The sequence below is a fragment of the Pezoporus flaviventris genome, unplaced genomic scaffold (assembly GCF_033815535.1).
Source record: "Pezoporus flaviventris isolate CSIRO_AGI_PZ_B2104156 unplaced genomic scaffold, CSIRO_AGI_Pfla_v1 ptg000001l, whole genome shotgun sequence".
Classification (NCBI taxonomy): Eukaryota; Metazoa; Chordata; class Aves; order Psittaciformes; family Psittacidae; genus Pezoporus; species Pezoporus flaviventris.
This window is the reverse complement of record NW_026892549.1, coordinates 27,085,882-27,104,125: the sequence shown is the minus strand read 5'-3', so window position 1 is coordinate 27,104,125 and position 18,244 is coordinate 27,085,882. Positions and strand designations below refer to the sequence as shown.

Sequence of the window (18,244 nt, the reverse complement as noted above, 5' to 3'; positions counted from 1 at the left end):
CAAGGCAATGTTGGACAAAGCCTTGGGTGACATGGTTTAGTGTGGTGTCCCTGCCCATGGCAGGGGGGTTGGAACTAAATGATGTTAAGGTCCTTTCCAACCCTAACTATTCTGATTCTATGACTGTGAGCTTTCTGGAAGCAAGTCTGCAGGGACTGACAGTGCCAGGCAAGAGAAAGGGGTGCACTCCCCAGGCCAGGGAAGCTGTAGCTGGGCTGCTCTTGTGCGGGATGGTGGTGACCTGCATTTCAGACACTCAGCCATGCTTTTCTGCTCCTGGACCTTCCACAGGTGCCCTGTGATGCTGCCTGTGGCTGTACCACCTCGTGAACTGGCATGGAAAGGCCTGTAGTTAGCTTAGGGTTTTAGAGCACCAGTTTAAAAAATGACCTTTTGATCTTATCTCTTCGAAGAACTTTTTTTTTTCCTATGCTTTTACATTTGTAAAAAGGAATCTAATTTCTAAAAGGAATGGATAATTTGTTGGTATGAATGTCCATCAGCTGGAAAAAAACAGGAGCTTTGCTGCCTTTGGCATTATATACTGAATTGGGGTGTTGAAAGATTTAACTACTGTAAGCTGTCTACACGGAAAAAGGTGTCACTTTCAGAGTTAGATTTAGCCCAATTTAGGTTCTGAATTTCCTTCTAGAGGCTCCCATTTTTCTTCTCCGGCTGTATAGTAACTAGGGTTTGACACTCAGGACTCACTTGGTGCCTGTAGCTAAGTGGGAAGAGCCAGGGTTAATGTGTCTAACACAGCTGTCCTCCTCCACTACCTTACTTCAAGGAAGAAGCACATATAGGCTTACAAGTTTCAGGTCAAGCCTTTTCACACAGGTTATGATATGTCTTTGAAAGGCTGCGCACCACTTGTGGAGGACACAAAATGTGTGGTGTGAGGTGAGCTGAAGGTTTGGATGATTCGTGATCTTTTCTTTTTTCTGTTTGAAACCACTCAGTCTGAATTTGCCTGCCAAGGGATGCAGCCTAAGAGGTTATGACTTAAAGCTATCCCATAAAATTGTTTTTCCTTCAGACTGCAGCTTAGACACACTGGGTGGCTTTAATACCCTTCAGTCCCTCAGAAAGAAATCCAAGGCAACAGTCTAGAGGGTCTGTGGGTCTGCTTCGGTGACTTCTCGCAAGGCTACAGATGCCTCCCAGCATTTTCTATTAAGCCTCAAAATCTTTGGCTTCTATAAGGATATATTTATTTTCTGTTTTCATGCCACACCAGTTGGTCTGTTGTTAATGCAATGAATTTCACCTTCTGCAAAGTTAAAAATTCATGTTCCTAAAATTGATGGGAAATCGGCAAAGAACTAAAGTGAGCCAAAGCTACAGTACTAGTCAACTGTAACAATTATAATAACTCCGTGGTCATTTCACTCACAGCTTGACAGAGAAAATGGCAAGAAAACATTTATTGTTTTTTCTTGAATGTTTAAAGTGTAGGGCCAGGGTCACTTCTGTGGTTGACACATTGGAAGGTGTGAGCCCTGTTGACCAAGTACAGCCACATTCATTATTTGTAGCCCCCTCTACCCTGCAACGGACTGAGAGCAGTCCTGTGCAGGCTGGAGAATGAATTGGCCCAGCTGTGCAGCCAGTGCAGCCAACGTACACTGGAGATGTGCTGATGTGACTTGTAGATGCTGCTGGTGGCAGTGGTAAGGAGCTGGGATGTAAAGATGCTCTCTGTGGAGGAGGCACCTGTGGGAACAAATACAGTCAGTGGTGCCACTGCCTGTCCTTCTCCACAGTGAACTCTTGGCAGGAAATAACCATCATAAGCTCTACCACTGTTACGATTTCAGGATCAGCTAAGCCCATGATTTTCAAATTATTTACTGTGGTGTGAAACAAGAGGTTCTGGTTTTGTGGCCTTTTCAAGATATATAGAGCACATAGTTGACTTGATTTCGGTTGCAATGTAAGGGCAGTAGATGCAGGCTGTCTCCCTAGATAGATTAGGAGTCTGGGATATGGAAAGGTCTGCAAAGAAGCTTTAGACAGTGCAGAGACTGGAAAGAAAAGCAGCCTGTCCTTGAGATCTCCTTATATCTTATCCAAAATTATTCTTGGTGCAGAAACTTGCATTTCTAAATGTGCTAATCCCTTCCATGAAGTTTCTCCTTTTTTTCATTTCCTAATACAGATAACCTCAAAAGACTTCCTTGAGTCATTATCAGGATTAGTCTGTAGAAATTATCTACTTTCCTTATGGGAAAAGTACTTGCTTGTAATATTGTTCTCAGGTGTAGGGGATGTATTTCCTAAAGGTAGTTACGTTTTCCATTTGTCATTTTGTTCTGAGCATGTAGTGAGGTTCTGTTCTGTTAAACCAAAACTTTTCTATATAAACTTATTTTCAAGGCTGTTTTTAACTTGGAAGCCTATTGGGACAACCTTTTTTTAAATGAGGAACTAGGTATGCAGTGTGTTATTATTGCCAAGATAGATGGTACTGTGTTAAGCTGTTTTCTTTTGTTTCAGATGATGTATAAAATGATACCATAAGGACATTTGGCATAGACAAAGCATGTGCATCTGTAACTTTTTTCTTCTATTGTCTTTTTAAAAATATCCAATAACGAAAAGAATATATAAAATGTCTGGACAAATACATGATTTTAAAAAAAAAAACTTTGTCTCCCTTCACAGGAAATCACTGATAATGAAATATTAGAGTTGGTGCATAGTGCTCTGGGGAGGATGACAGTTATCCGGCAAATTTTCCCTCTCTCAAGGGACAACAATCAGAGATGCATGAGGAACAATCACCGAATATCATCGCTGCTGTGTGACCCACAAGAAGGCTATCTTCAAATGCTGCAGGTCAGTATCTGTGCCCAGCAAAAAAGTCCATCTTAGGAATTCAACATGAGAGAGTTTTTCTGTGACTATATTACATCAGAGGAAGAATAAAATGATTACAGATAAATCTGAGCATGTGATCTTTGGTCAACTTTTCCTGACTTAATTATTTTTTTTTTATTTCCCAAGATTGAGTGCTTTAGATGTGATGTTATGTCCAGGAAGTGCTAGCAAGTGGTTGTGCTGATTCAGAGCTGATATTGTGTATTTCATTCCCTTAAGAATCTTTTGTGTGAAAAAAATAAAAGCTTGTGCTATCATAGGCTTGTGGAGTTACTGCATGCTTGTTATATTTATGCCTATTAGACATCTGTTGTGAAAAAGTTCATCTGGGAGGATGACAGAACTCTGATAGGTATTGGGCTGTGCAGCATTTCATACTTGGTTAAATGGACTGAATCCAGCTGATGTATTCAATCTGTCCCATTTCAATAGTCTCAGAAATCTCAAGCAGCTGATAATTGTTAGAGCGTGTAAAATATGCACTACTAGATCAAGTTCCAGATTTTGCTAACAGATTTGACTCTGGTATAAGCAACATCTCAAAATTTCTTGGCATATTATCACAGATATCAGAATTTTTCTGCAGTAATTTAAATGTAATTTTAGGTTCTATTTCCAAAGATAGTTCAATAATTTAGAACCATAGGTTTTGGGCTTATGATGGCTCTCCACGTGTTTCTGATTTACTTTAGACACAGTTAAGAATCTCATTTGTATCACTGTTGAAGCTGTTAGCTAAAACTGAAAACTTTAGAGAGACTCAAAATATAATCTTCATTATAACCCTTTTATTGCAGATTTAGTCTTAACCTGAGATAGACTGAGGATACAAGTGGCTGAAGCTCCGAGCTGGCAAGAGTGGGTATTGTAAGACTGGAATGGGCTTGTTTAGCTTGTTGGCAGTCTGGACTGCTGCAGCTTGGTCAGGAAGGCAGTGTGGAGTGAGAGGTCCTTACAGAGGGAACTCATGCAGGCTTGGAAGAGTTTCTGAAGAGCAAGGTGTGAGGCTTACGGAAAACAAAAAGTAGGGAGATTCTCAGGAAAAGTGGGTAGGTCAGGAATCCCCAAGGAACATGGATGGGGATCTTTGTTTTACTTATTTATGCTGTATTAAAATGTTGTAACTACTGATTGAAATCCTCTAAGAGATGGATAGGGATGTTTCCTTCTTGAAGACAACCTCTTGCAACACAGATTCTGTCATAGCTATGGCAAAGTTTGGGAAATTCCAGTTGTATGCACTGTAGTTCTGAGTACTGGTCTATTTTTCTGCACAGGGGAAAGTCTATGCCTTGTTTTGGCTAAGGAAGAAAAGACACTTTTGATCTTTGTCTGTGGTATGCTGTAATGAGAACAGGGCAATTTTGGACGATTAAGACAATTTCCAGTATGATAAAAAAATTAACTATCCTGCACACTGTCCTGCACCAACAAATCACTCATTGGGGAGCAGCAGGATTTTGCGTTTTGTTGTCTATGCTGGTTTATGCATAATCTAATTCAGAGTCTCTTCTGAAGGGCTCTGAGATCCCTTGCCCTCTCAGCAAGCTCTTATTTGCTAAAACAGTAACTGTTTTTCTAGCGTGAACAGCCTTGGGCCCTATTACTAAATTTCACTGACAAGGGCCCTTTGGGAAGGACCCTTTTCCTGCCGATTCCCAAATATGGGTTTGGAGAAGCAAAACTTTCTCAGTTCTTACCTTCCAGAAATAATATACTAGCTTAGAAACTGTCTTTAAGAGAATGGAACAGTAATGTTATGCTTTGCCCTTTAGTTACTTCTCTATGAACTTAAAAATGAGAGAGATATAAAGAAGTGTGGAAGGTATAAAGTTTACCTTTTGGAAGTTGATACCATGACTGTCATGTTCAGCCATACTGGAATGAAATATTATGAAGGGTGAAGGGCACATGTGAGATCCCTCAAATTAGCTGCCCCCAGTACATCTTGTGTTATCTTTAAGTTTATACAGATTGAACATATGATGCTCTTAGCATGTGCAGATATATGCGAAGCATTCTGTAGCTGCATCTTTTTCATAGGCTTTGCCAAAACACCCTTTGTGCATACAAGCTCATATTAATTTCCATTCATGATTGGCATGTTATTAATGGTCCTGCAATTCAGGTACTTCCAATATTCTGTTTCCTTTTTATTGCTTAAAAAATAGTTTTGACCTTTTGCTGTACAGAAGCACATCACTAAATTACCCTTATTGCCAGAGGCTGCAGTAGCTCCCAGTTCCATGTCAGGCTGCATGAATCCACCAGAGGCAGTGACCGCCTGCAAGCACCAAGTCTCTGCATTGCTTTGAAGTAGTTTGATTAACACCACAGTTTGGAAATCCCTGGCTCATTCTCCTTTGGGCAACCTCATATTAATAATTCTTTGTTGTCAAGGTAACTTACCAGCCATTGTTGGTTAATTATTTATTTAATGACTTTGAAGAAAAATAAGCTAATCTCTGTCAGCCTCTAACTGTAAGGTTTTTACAGGGGAGAATTTAGAATTTTTGTCAAGCTAGCAAAAGAAAGAAACATTTACATCATGGATTATTAACTTTATTCTGGCTAAATTAATGAATTATTTTTTTTTTTGGAACGATCTTACTCTCAGTGTCTTTAGTACCATATCCTGCAAAGTTGTTTTTCAGTGGGTGATCATCCCAGTTTGGCATTCTGACAAGGCTTTTAAAGATCAGGCTGTTCTGCAAGCTCATCCAAAAACTCATCTGTTCTGAGTGCTTTGTGGAAATCCAATCTTATTCCATCAACCCACTTGTCAACATTTTGCTCATACCCTTATTTCTTGTACGTATAATATACCCAGCTGGGTTTCTCATTCAACTGGAGAAAAAGCTTTATAAGGTTTCCTGTCTTGGTCATTTTATTTGAGTACACAGGACTACATTTTTCTCTTTCTTATTCTTCCTATATGATTTTCTGCATCCATCTCTCTTACTCTTGTAAGTGGAAAAGAGACAGTTTAGAACTTGCTGTCTTCCATTGGCTGTGATTACCCTGTGGCTTGGGCCATCAGCACTGTCAGTATTGCCTCATGTGGAGAGGGAGTCCTGGTTAGAGCTTGTATGTATCCCTGCATGTTGAATTGTGTTTAATAGGATTATTGCTATTAAACTGTTTAGATTATTTCAGACATAGTCTTACAGAGTCAATTTGAAGAAATTTCAATGCATAACCCGCTTTTTTTCCAAAATCTTCTGCTTTGTTATTTTCTGTCTACAAACCCTATTTTCGTTCTTTCATCAGGTTATTCATGATGTGTTCATAAACTCAAAATCAATCTGTTACATTTTTTTGAAGAAAGTTCTCTTTTGAAATGTAATTCCCATTAGTTTGTTTCTTCCCATATTTACCATTTATACAGTTAATAAGCTCAATCTATGTGAGCTTCTATTCAGTTTAAAACATATTACACAGGCACAGCATATCTGAAATAATTTAACATGGTCCAAAATATATAAGATTAAAAAGGAACAGAGAATACCCTAGCAAACTATGTCACAAAATTAATGACGTTATTCCTCACAGGATTTAGAGTCTAGCCTCTCTACTGAAGAACTTATTCTAGGCATTGCTTTGCCATATTTGAAGAGAAGATGTTGAGAACTGTGGGAGGGTATTCATGGAAACAGCTATTCTTTCTCTGTGTAAAAATTTCACTCTTCAAAGACTTGACCATCAGATATCTTTGTAGGCATCTCTTAGCAGTTGCTCCTACAGAGCTGTGTTTTTATTCATGAACTGTCTTCAGGAATGACTGCAATTTAACTACTGTAAGTGGAGTTATTTTTTAGAGACCTGTTTGGCTGCCTAAACTTCAGGGCCTGATCCTGTAGTTTTATCAGATTAAATAGCTTTACTCTCATTTGACCTGTTTACATAGCTGTTAAGTGTTACTGGGGGCAGAAAATATTGATTAAGCCCTATTAAAACATTTCCTTTCTCCAGTAAAGGATTGGAGAGACTCATTTTAATTTTCCTTTCACTACAAACCTATAATTCCATGTCTCTTTAGCAAAGTTTAATTTGAACTTTTGGCTCAATATTCAGGTGCAGTGAGACTGTTTGAGTACCAGATGAATGAAAAACATCCTTTACTGCACATTGCATGGTATTCTCTCCCTGAAGCCCAATGGCAAGTGTTCTATACAAGCTGCATTAGCATAATTGGTTAAAACACCAAGCAATCATGGGTACCTTCTGGCCACATGGGATTTTGTGAGCACTGTGGAGGCTAGAACCACATATACTCTCTGGAGCAGGATTTTCCTCTCTGTTCAAACTACCTTTTTTAACTGCTGGAGTTCTCTATTTGCATAATTATTTCACCTAATTTTTGTTCAGTGCTTTATCAGGGATTGGGCAGCGGTGGCTAGAAAAAAGGGTCAGTGTCTCTGTTTTTCATTTTTTTACTGCCTCTGAAACCTAATTTGCAAACATATTTCTTTGTAAATGAGGTAGGGTAAAGTTATAATCTTATACTCTGCTTTGCAATTCCAATACTACCTCTTGTGCTCCTGACTGAGTCTTGGTTGTGTTCAGTTTTCCTTATCAAATGTCTTCTGCTAGACTTTCTCTGGACAGTTAGTGTTAGCTGTGCCAAATTCTGAGATGTTTAGTAAGAAAAGCTAACACCTGCAACTAACAAGCTTGGGCAATCAAGGCCTGTGATTATTAATATTATGTATATTAATACATATAACAGTATTAATGTTAGCACGTTATAAAACATACTGAATAAGGAAACATTTATGATACTGAAATAGCTGAAGGACAGTAAAAATTCAGAGAATAAAAACCGAGGGTAGGGAAAAGTGGTGTGACGTGTAACTCAGTAAAAATAGGAAAAAAAAAAAGGAAAAAAAAGCTGTTGATCATTTAAAACCTCAGATTCTGAGAGTGCAGTCTTCCAAAGAAATCTTTAGAGGCCTCATTGTTTGAAGTACTTAAAACTAGAATGGGCAAAGCACTAAATAATACACTAGTTAGATTCCTTACTGTCAGAAGGCTTGAACGAATATACAATTGAGGACTGTTTTTCTGAGCTTTTTGGAAAATTTTATTCAGGCTTTCATTTACCTCAGTGTTAATAAATAGCCCTTTGGAAGTTTGAAGCTGACATTTGAGTTTTCAATGAATGTTTGTTTTTTGACTCTGGTTTTCGCATGAATGCCAGACTGCTGGCTGTGATTTTGTTCTCCGTGAGTAGCAAAGCATGCATTTAAGGGCATTCACACAAAGTCTCACAAGGGGCTCTGCAAATGAGACAGGCTGATTAAGCGGGGGCCAGGACAGGAGTTGTGGGTACCACCCCCCACTCCCACAGAGGGCAGCCCTGGGGAGCGCTGTGAGCACAGCAGGCAAACAGGGTGGCGTGCAGCAACCAGTCAGTGGTTTGTACAGGAGAGGGCCATTCCACTGGCCAAGTGGAGAGACCTGAAGTACACACAACCCAGTAACCATTCTGTAACCATCTACACAGACCAGGGGCACCCGTCCTACCTGACCCTCAAGACAGAATGGCAGGAGCTTCTCTGAGAGCAAAAGCTGCAGCTCCAGCTGGAGGCTCAGCGCCAATTGCCCTGGGTGCAGGGAGAGGCTGTAGTGCAAACTTCAGACTGCAGGAATTTCCCAGACCTTTCTCCTGGAGCAAGGACAGGCAGCAGACCTGCCTCTGCAGAAGGTGTGCCCAGGTGGAGGACCTCCTGCAGCAGGTGGCTGAGCTGCGGGAGGCGGTAAGGAGGCTAGGTAACATCAGGGAGGCTGACAGGGAGTTAGATAGCTGATTCCAAGCGCAGTATGCAGTGGATCCACAGCCAAGCAGCCAAAACCTCCCCCACTGGCACACACATAAGGGAGGAGGGTCAGTAATGCAGAAGAGTTGAATATTGCAACAGCAAGGACCCACAGGAGGAAGAGACTTCACCTGAAGCCTGAGATGTCCTTCCAGAACTGCTTCACTGCTCTGCAGACTAGAGAAGAAAGACCCATCACATCAGGAGAGAAGCTGGAGCTGAGTAAGGCAGCTGATCCTGTGACCCTGTATAACAACCAGTGCCACTAAGAAAAGGCAAAGGGTGATGGTAGTAGGTGACTCTCTTCTGAGAGGTAGCTAGGCACCCATTTGCTGACTTGATGCACTCTCTAGAGAGGTGTTCTGCTCCCCAAGGGTTTGTATCAGGGATGTCACTGAGAGACTACCAAGCCTCCTACAGTCCACCGATTACTATATCTGCGGCTTTTGTTTCATGTGGGCACCAGTGGTACAGCCAGGAGCAGCCTGACGAGTATCAAAAAGGATAACAGAGCCCTGGGAGCAGCAGTAAGGGACTCTGGAGCGCAGGAAGTTCCTTCATCAGTCCTTCTGCTCAAAGGGAAGGGGGTTTGAAGGGTTCAGTCAAATCTGGTGAATCAACAGGTGGTTAAGGGACTGGTGCCATAGCCGGCGGTTTGGCTACTTAGGCCATGGGACTCACTTTGAGAAAACTGGTCTGCTGGGAGCTGATGGGCCCATCTGTCAGAGAAGAGGAAGAGCATCTTCAATCATAGGCTTGCCAAGATTCTTAGAGCAGTGAGAACACCAAGCTTGCTACCCTGGACTTCAGGAGAGCAGACTTTGGCCTCTTCAGGGATCTGCTGAGTAGAGTACCATGGCATAGAGCCCTGGAGGGAAGATGGGCCCAAAAAATCAAGTTAATATTCAAGGATCGCCTCCTCCAAGCTCAGGAGTGATGCATCCCAACAAAGAGGAAGTCAGGCAAGAATGCCAGAAGGCCTCTGTAGATGAACAAGGAACTCCTGGAAGAGCTCCAACACAAGAAGGAAGCCTGCAGAGGGTGGAAGCAAGGATGACTAGCCTGGGAGGAATAGAGAAATTGTTCAAGCAGCCAAGGTTCAGTTAGGAAAGCTAAAGCCTTGATGGAATTAAATCTGGCCAGTGATGTCAAGGGTAACAAGAAAAGCTTCTGTAGGTACATTGTTGGTAAAAGGAAGCCTTGGGAAAATGTGGTCCCTCTGGGGAAGGAAACAGGAGACCTAGTTACCCAGAACATGGGGAAGGCTGAGGTACTCAGCAACTTTTTTGCCTTGGTCTTCACCATTAAGCGCTCCATCCACAACTCCCAAGTCGCAGAAGACAAATGCAGGGACTGGGAGAATGAAGAACCATCTGCTGTAGGAGAAGGTCAGGTTTGTGAGTGTCTAAGGAAGCTGATTCTCTTCTAGTCTGCTCTTGTGAGACTCCTCGTGGAGTACTGCATTCAGCTCTGGGGCCCCCAACACAAGAAGGACATGGACGTGTTTGAGCGAGTCCAGAGGAGGGCCAGGAAGATGATCAGAAGGCTCAAGCACTTCTTCTATTGAGACAGGCTGAGAGAGTTGGTCTTGTTCAGCCTGGAGAAGAGAAGGCTCCAGGAGATCTTAGAAGCAGCTTCCAGTACCTAAAGGGGGCCTACAGGAAAGCTGGAGAGGGAATTTTTACAAGGGGGTAAATATAGGCTAGGATGTGTCCTATCACATGAAATGATAGGACAAGGGGGAATTGTTTTAAACTTGAGGAGTGTAGACTTAGATTAGATCTAAGGAAGAAGTTTTTTACTAAGAGTGGTGAGACATTGGCACAGGTTGCCCAGAGAAGCTCTGGCTGTCCCATCCCTGGAAGTGTTCAAGGCCAGGTTGGATGAGGCTTTGAGCAACCTGCTCTAGTGGAAGCTGTCTCTGCCCATGGCACTGGGGGTTGGAACTAGAGAATCATTAAGGTCCTTTCCAACCCAAACCATTCTATGGTTGTATGAAACTAATTTAAGAAAATTAAATAGCTCAAATTTTCAGTCTCTGCACTCTGAAAATATCCTTGTAAGCACAGCATCATACCATAAGTAAACCATTAATTTTCACTGCTTCTAGTAAGATGCATTCTGTCATTAGAGACACAAGCTCATAACTGCGTTTGGCAGTACTTGAACTTTGAAAGTTGAAACACGGTTTCAGGGCATGATGGTGTATGCATATGCAAGCACAATGATATCACTCCCCAGGCAGCAAGTGTTTCTGCTGCTGGCAGGCTGCACTTGGTCTATGCTCCTCTTCCATCTGCTTCATCCTTGGAGCTGACTGCTGTGGCCTCTCAGAGGGTGATTTTGGCAGCAGCAGGGTACAGATGCCCAGCTTGGGAATGAGTTTTTGAAACAGTGGCCTCTGGGTGTCAGCTTGTCTTCCCAGCTGGTCTCTTCAGTGGTCCTATCTGGCTAGACTTCTGGCTCTGCTAGCAACTGGAGGTCAGTCTTTGTGCCTTGCTGGTCTTCCCAGAAGAGTACTTGTCTATAATTAGTGCCTCTGAAGGAGCTAAAAGCTATCTTTATATATAACTTTAAAAGTAAAATCACTCTGGAAAACCTCATGAATGTAACATAAAAACTTGTACAAAATGACATTTAATCACGTGATAGGGTGAGATTTCCACTCTCATTCAAAGTTTCTGCTCTGGTCTAATAGTGTATGGTGGATTTTTAATTTATTGCAAAATAAAGGTTCATAAAGTTTGGAATAATTTGCAGAAGGTATACCAGAACATGCTTAAAATTACTCATGTACAGGGCATGCTCTTGAATATATTGATGAAATGGCAGGCATCCTCTGTTCCACCTGTGAATATATAAATGGGGGAAATAAAAATTGCTTCAGAGCTTGGAAAACCCAAAGTAGCCAAATACATTCCCTTGCTTTTATTTCTGTCTTGCTTTGCTACTAATTCTGAATGCTACCTGAAGACTGATTTTTATATTTACTATATTCTCATGCCTCTGATTGCAATGGTGGAATCAGAGTAGAGCTGATTCCTTGGGGTATCTCACAAATTCCCTTTCAGTGGTAAGTCTATATTCAGAAGGAGTTTGATAGCTGAAAATTAAAATATGTGTGCAGTTGCAGTAACAAGAGCATACAGGCTTCGTCCACTGAACTCTTTTTCTTTTCACAGTATCGATATTCTTGAGGTTATAGCAAACTCGTCTTGGAAATACAATGTAGTACATATACAGACATTTTGCTGTATTAAAAGGAATATAATAGAAAATAAAGGAAATTATTATAGCCCTGGATTTACTGTGTGATTGGGCCAGAATTTCTGTGGCTTGTTATAAGTAACTTTTTTCTACAAGGAAATACATACATAGTAATGAATTTAGATAGAAAGTTAATACTGTCTTGAGGAGAGAAGTGTCTCTGAGGTATTTAAGTGTTCTCATTTTTCTACCTCAGAAAGGAATTAGGAAAAAATAAGATAAAAATATACTTCCCAGTAATTTAATAATATACCTTCCTGTAAATATTGAAGGAATGAACTCTTCAGCTACACTCAAACAACGCTACTTAGGCATCAGATTAGACCTGGTTCCACAACTCTGTAATGCATGCATGTAATTTTTACAGGAATAAATAGACTATGATTATATGAAAAAATTAATTTTCCTGATTAAAAAGTACCATATAGTCTTTTTTTTTAGCAAGGCTTTCAGTAGAACAGAACTAGAGTGGCAAAATACTATATTTTGCAAAATACTGTATGGGTAAGTGTACAACAGACTTGCAAAATATTCTTTCTGTGGCAAAAATTAACTTGCTGCATTCTGTGCAACATTTTCTGCCGCCTTCGTACATATCTCCAGATTTATTGCAGGACGTAAATAGTGGGAAACTCCTCTTGTGCAGACCTTTTCTTGCTGTCAGTTTATATCATTCTTTCAAAAGAAAATCATGAAACAATAGTGATACAAAATCTGTTATAGGTCTAACTGAATTATGAGGATTACATTGATAAGCACAATATTGTTTTGTTTTGCTCTACAGCATAAAGTAATTTGACTTGGATGCATGGTCATGTAGATTCTCAAAAGCTTTCAGTCAATTATACATGCGGAACTGTGGCTGTTTCTCTAAAAGCATTAAAAAAAAAAAAAGAGAGAGAAGGAAAGCAGTGTACCCAAGTACATCTTATATTTTGCCCTAGAGCTCTGCTAACGAATCAGGCAAGCTGTTTTGGGGAACTGAAGCTGCAATTTTCCAGAACTGAAGAGCAGTGCCAAACCAAGAAAATGAAAAGCATTTCTGATTTGTGGTGGCAGCAGACAATGAGTTGTCAGTAAGTGAGGGTATAAAATCATATTCAGCAGGGAGCAGAAAGGATCATGATGGCACGTAAGAATTGGCATTTTTCCTTAGGCACATAAATCTACTTCTAAGCAAGTGGGTCTTGTGGTATGTGGTTTGGGGTGGCTTATTTTGTGGGTTGGACTCTTGTTTTGGTTCCCCCCATCCCAAAGAGTAGCTTAACACAGAAGAGGAAAAGTGCCCTGTTGAATAAGGATTTGCTTGGTGTCTTTATTTAGAAGTTGTTTGGAAAATATCTGCAGAGTAGGGAGACAAATGCAGCTGAGCAGAAGAGACTTAGTTTCTGGAACTCCTATTAATTCTTTAACTACTTGTCTGAGGAAATCTGGAAAGTAGCTGATTTGGAAACTCTTTAAAAGGTAAAGGTTTCACTGGATTAAATAGCAAATATATTGAATATGGACTACTTGTTCAGGAAGGCTGGAAAGAAAAGGAGGGAGAATAGATGGCAATGCCTGATGAGAGAATATCTCAGTGATATTCTCTCATAGGTTTTGCATTACTTTCATTTTACAAACCCTTTTTATATTTAGTCCCTTAAACAAGTGGGTATCCTCAACCTCTTTTTATTTTTTTTTATTTTCTTCCTATTTTTAATTCTTTCAAAATGCATTTCTGTTTTTATATATTTTGTTCTGATTTACTTCTGCTAGAAGATATTTCAGAGTGCCTAGTTTCTCAATTTGTATTGCTTTCCAGATTATGAAACATGGAATATTTTTTTTCTGAAGATTAGGATCTCAAAATAGCAGAAATTTACTTGGAGCCAGTGATGCAACAGTAATATAGGAATATAGGTTAAGGTTTCACAGCTGAATGACATTTTTATAGGAAGTATGCAGCTGTATTAACTTCCAAGTGTAGCCCCTTCCTGGTCTCTAGGCAACATTTTCTGTGCTGAATTAGAGAAATCCAAAAGATAAATGGTAAATCCATGGATCACTGTAAGTAAAACCTTCAGCTAGAATATCTTTTTAATAATAAAAAAGCTGTATCTGGCAACTGATTCTAACTGAGGTTTGAGTCTGGTAAAGAGTAAATCAATACCCCTGCGTCTATGCATAGGTTTGAAGAAGGGTGTTCGTAAACTCCAGAAACAGGTGGACATTACCTAATTTTTTTTTAACTTGCTTCTCTCAGCCAACTTTTGCTACTAAAATTTTACCAGTTGCAGTGGATACCACTGCATGTCAAAGATCTGATCTTGTATTGCGTGCCTTGGTTTGAAAAATTAAATACTTTGTTGAGCATTACTAGTGTGGTGTTGTTACTAGAGCCTTTCATCATGTATTGTTCTCTTTATCTCACATGTAAATTGAAGAATAAGGAGGCTAAAATCAATAGCTCCAGAGAAAGAGAATAGTAACCAGTGTCCTGTATATTTGGTGGACAGAGATAAGACCAAAGTAATAATGTAATTTCATCTCCCTCTGTTCTGAACAGTTGCATTAGCATTATATTTTGATGTGCCAGAAATTACCAAGGAAATTACTCAGAAAGAATAAGAACTTAATTCCATTCTTTCTTCTCCTTGTTGAAAGGACTGGCAAAGTAGCAATCTTTGTCTTTTATTGATAAATAGATGTACTCCTTCTATAGCTTGAGTTTATATTTGAAGCGTGATCTCTTATGTCTTTATAAAATTGCATTGCAGTGCTGCTGGTAATGCACAGGCAATGCAAGTGTGCTAGCGTCCCTTGGCCAGAAGGACCTAGGTGCCAAGCAGGAAAGAAGGTGGGAGTGAGCTCTGGTATTTGTCTCAATTGCCTTGACTGTTGAACATATCAAACATATCCGGCTTTTAGTTTTTACTTCTATCTTTTTTAGATTTGTTTACATTTTCTTCAAAAGGATGCTTAAATGAACAGTGAGGCTCATTCTTATTATTGTTTGCAGGTTTCCAACCTGTACCTGTATGACAGTGTGCTCATGCTGGCCAATGCTTTCCACAGAAAACTGGAGGACAGGAAATGGCACAGCATGGCAAGTTTGAACTGCATGAGGAAATCCACCAAACCTTGGAATGGAGGACGATCCATGCTAGAGACTATTAAGAAGGTGAGAACAGACAAACCATAGTTGTGTGAGCAATTGAAAGAGTTGCTACATTCCTACTTGAGATTAGCTTTTCAAGAAGTTTTTAAGCCTTATTGAAATTTTATTTGATTTATTACAAGTAATTAACAAGTACCAGGAATGATCCACAACTATTAAATGAATGATTTACGATAAATTAGAAACACTGCAGTGTTGCTCCAATGGTGTATGCTCTACTTTTGTTCTCATAGCTGCCTTCTGTGAAGATAGTGTGGTTAGGAATAGTCATAGAAACTGATGTACACTTGCATTTTAGTAATTTCTCCAAGAGAAATTAAGGAGCTCGAGGGGCCCACCAACAGAAACATTTGGGACTTAATGTTCCATTTACTACAGCTCAACTAGCTTCATAAGTTAGGCCCAGAGCAAAAGCAATCTGTTTTAGCTAAGTTGTCACTAACAGTTACATTTTCTTGCAGCATGTTGAATTACTTAAATATGGACAGTACTGTGGCTTTGCAGATGCATGGTAACTTCCTGTATGAATGTTATTTGATCATAAATACTAGTGAAAAAATACTAAAGTTTTACTATGCTACCTTTAGCAATTATTCAGAAGAAAACCCCTGTTTCCCCATATATATCGATGAGATAGTTTTCATCTAGTAAATGATGCAGTTTGGTCAAGTGTTATGTTATGCTCTGACCATTCCTAGTGACACCATCCTTTGTTACTAAATTAATTAAAAATTTTGTGTCATTTCAAGCTGCTTTGCTACAAACCCAAAATCAAACTCTGTGATACTTTCACAGAGAGGTTTTAATAATACTTACATTTTAGATTTTCTTCGTGTCTTTCTTGGGAGCAAGGCAGGCATACTCTGTTTTGGACTTGGAGTTCATGCCTTCGTATTCAGTCCAGTAACTGAAGCTCCTGCCCTCAATTACACTCAAAGGGCTGTTGTCTTATGGTCCACCAAGGTCCTTCTCTTTTTTGAGGTCTGTCTCTGTGCATGATGGAAGACCTGATGGCTTTCTTCCAAAAGTAATTTTCTAAAAAATTTTTCTAAAAAAAATTTCTTGTGTCCAGTGCTGTGTGTGAGCTATTGAAGAACATTTAATTGCCACATTTGAGTTCGCTGGAGTGTTTATAAAGCAAATCTGTTCTATTCTAAAATTTCTGAAACTTATTTCCCTAGGGCCATATAACTGGGCTTACTGGTGTTATGGAGTTCAGAGAAGATGGCGCCAACCCCTATGTTCAATTTGAAATACTGGGCACTAGCTACAGCGAAACATTTGGCAAAGATGTGCGGAGGGTAAAGATATGCTGCTTCTTTCTCTCTTTTCCTTAAGTAATACACATTCTACTTCACGGGAGAAAATGTTATTCTTTAAGAATGAATTAGTGCTACACTGCAGAATAAATTTACTGTAAGAGAAATATTTTCTAATATCTTACACACTTAAATCTTGAAAGCTAATTTTATATTTCTAGTCAGGAGTCCTGCAAGTTGTTTCCACATGTGCAGTACTGATGCTGTGCCATAACAATACCATGAATTTAATAGTGAAGTTTACACAATTCTGCTCATGTATTTTATTTTTAATTAAGATATAGTTGATAAAGCTGGCACTTGTCTTAGTAAGGAAGCTAACTGAGAATATAAATTACTTAAACACACAAAAATGTTTCAAGTATAGCTGCTGCAAGAATTTGAGATAAATAAATATGAAAAAATCTAGAGAACATAATTTCCCAAATGGATAATGCTATGTAGTGTAAAGGATGACCTATCAATGGTAGGGATTAGAAGCCAATTAAAGTGATTCCATGGGATTACTAACATAAATTGTCGTGGGCTGAGAAGGCTACCTTGAACATGTTCATGCAGAGGGGATGCTTCAAAAATACCTGAAACTCCCAATTGAATGGTGAGATTCCATCTGGAACCCAAACTACAAAATGCCCCTGAACTTCAGAACAGGTTGAAATACAGATGTTACAGTCAATAGGTCCTATATGTGATATAGGACCTATAGGTGATCAAACCTATATGTTTGATCAGCAGAACTGATCAAAGAAGATTCCATGAAGAATTAAATTTTTTTACTTTTTCTTTTCATCTGACCATTGTTTTCTTAGTTTTGTTTTGATTCACCTGAATTACATGAGTCTAAATGGAAAAACAAGCAAAGAACCTGTGTTTACATTATCATCTTAAGCAGCTAAGCCTGAGATTCTTTCTGAGTCTAATTTGGTATGAGGATTCTGGACATAGAGCCAAAAGCTTCTAATGTCTATTAGAAATTCAACAGAAAGAAAAGGAGTTTTAAAATGCATAAAGCTTCAGGGTATATAACTGAAAAAACTTGTGTTGCCAAAGAAGTGTCTCTGAAGAAATCAGGTTGGCTAGGCACCCTCCTTTATTGTAAAGACCAAAAAAGGCTATTTCTCAGTGCACTTTCATTTCTAGATTTCTTTTGCAAATGACGAGTTCTAAGTTCAAAGCACTACCTGAATGATGAAAAATTCTCTTAATTTTAAAAACAGTGCTGCCTGCTTAATAAAATAGTGTTGCCTGAGAAGATCTAGGAAGCAATTATATTTCATGAGCAGAAGTATCCACCTCACTTTGTGCACAAGTATGCAAAACAGAAATATCTGGTGCTTTGCGAGGTGCTGTGGACTGTCCTACTCTGTTTCCAGTTGCCACTGCAGGAAAGCGTGAGTGTCCTATCTGTGCTGGGTTATCCCTAGCAGATGGATGCCATGGGGTGTTTGAGTTTGGTTCCATTTTGTTACAGAATTCCCAAGTAACTTCAAGTAAGTCACATAATCGTGTTATGCTTCAATATACCTTTCAGTAATATTGGCATGATTACCCTCAGAGCAGATTTGAGGCCTTAAAGGGAAATTATGATGTGTGAGTACACATTACTTTTTCTTCTAATATATATTTTGAATATGGTGGCATATATACAGAAGCACTTAGTTTGGTATGTGGAGCACACTAACCAAAATGAGACAGAATCCAGATGTGTGAACTAGAGTCAGCCTAAAATACCACTGAAAAGGAATGACAAAGCAAAGAAATAGGTAAAATTACTTTCTCAGGGATCATTTCACCAG

At 39.5% G+C, this 18,244-nt stretch overlaps 1 protein-coding gene across 3 annotated transcripts in view; it reads left to right on the top strand.

Annotated features, from left to right (window-relative positions):
• The window catches only part of GRID1 (glutamate ionotropic receptor delta type subunit 1), a 596,456-nt gene that overhangs the window by 476,418 nt on the left and 101,794 nt on the right, over positions 1 to 18,244 (top strand). For all 3 annotated transcript variants that reach the window (XM_061449455.1, XM_061449436.1, XM_061449445.1), the window contains exons 6-8: positions 2,668 to 2,841; positions 14,971 to 15,132; positions 16,311 to 16,430. In XM_061449455.1, the coding sequence (XP_061305439.1) occupies positions 2,668 to 2,841; positions 14,971 to 15,132; positions 16,311 to 16,430 (456 nt within the window). The remainder of the gene's footprint in view (positions 1 to 2,667; positions 2,842 to 14,970; positions 15,133 to 16,310; positions 16,431 to 18,244) is intronic.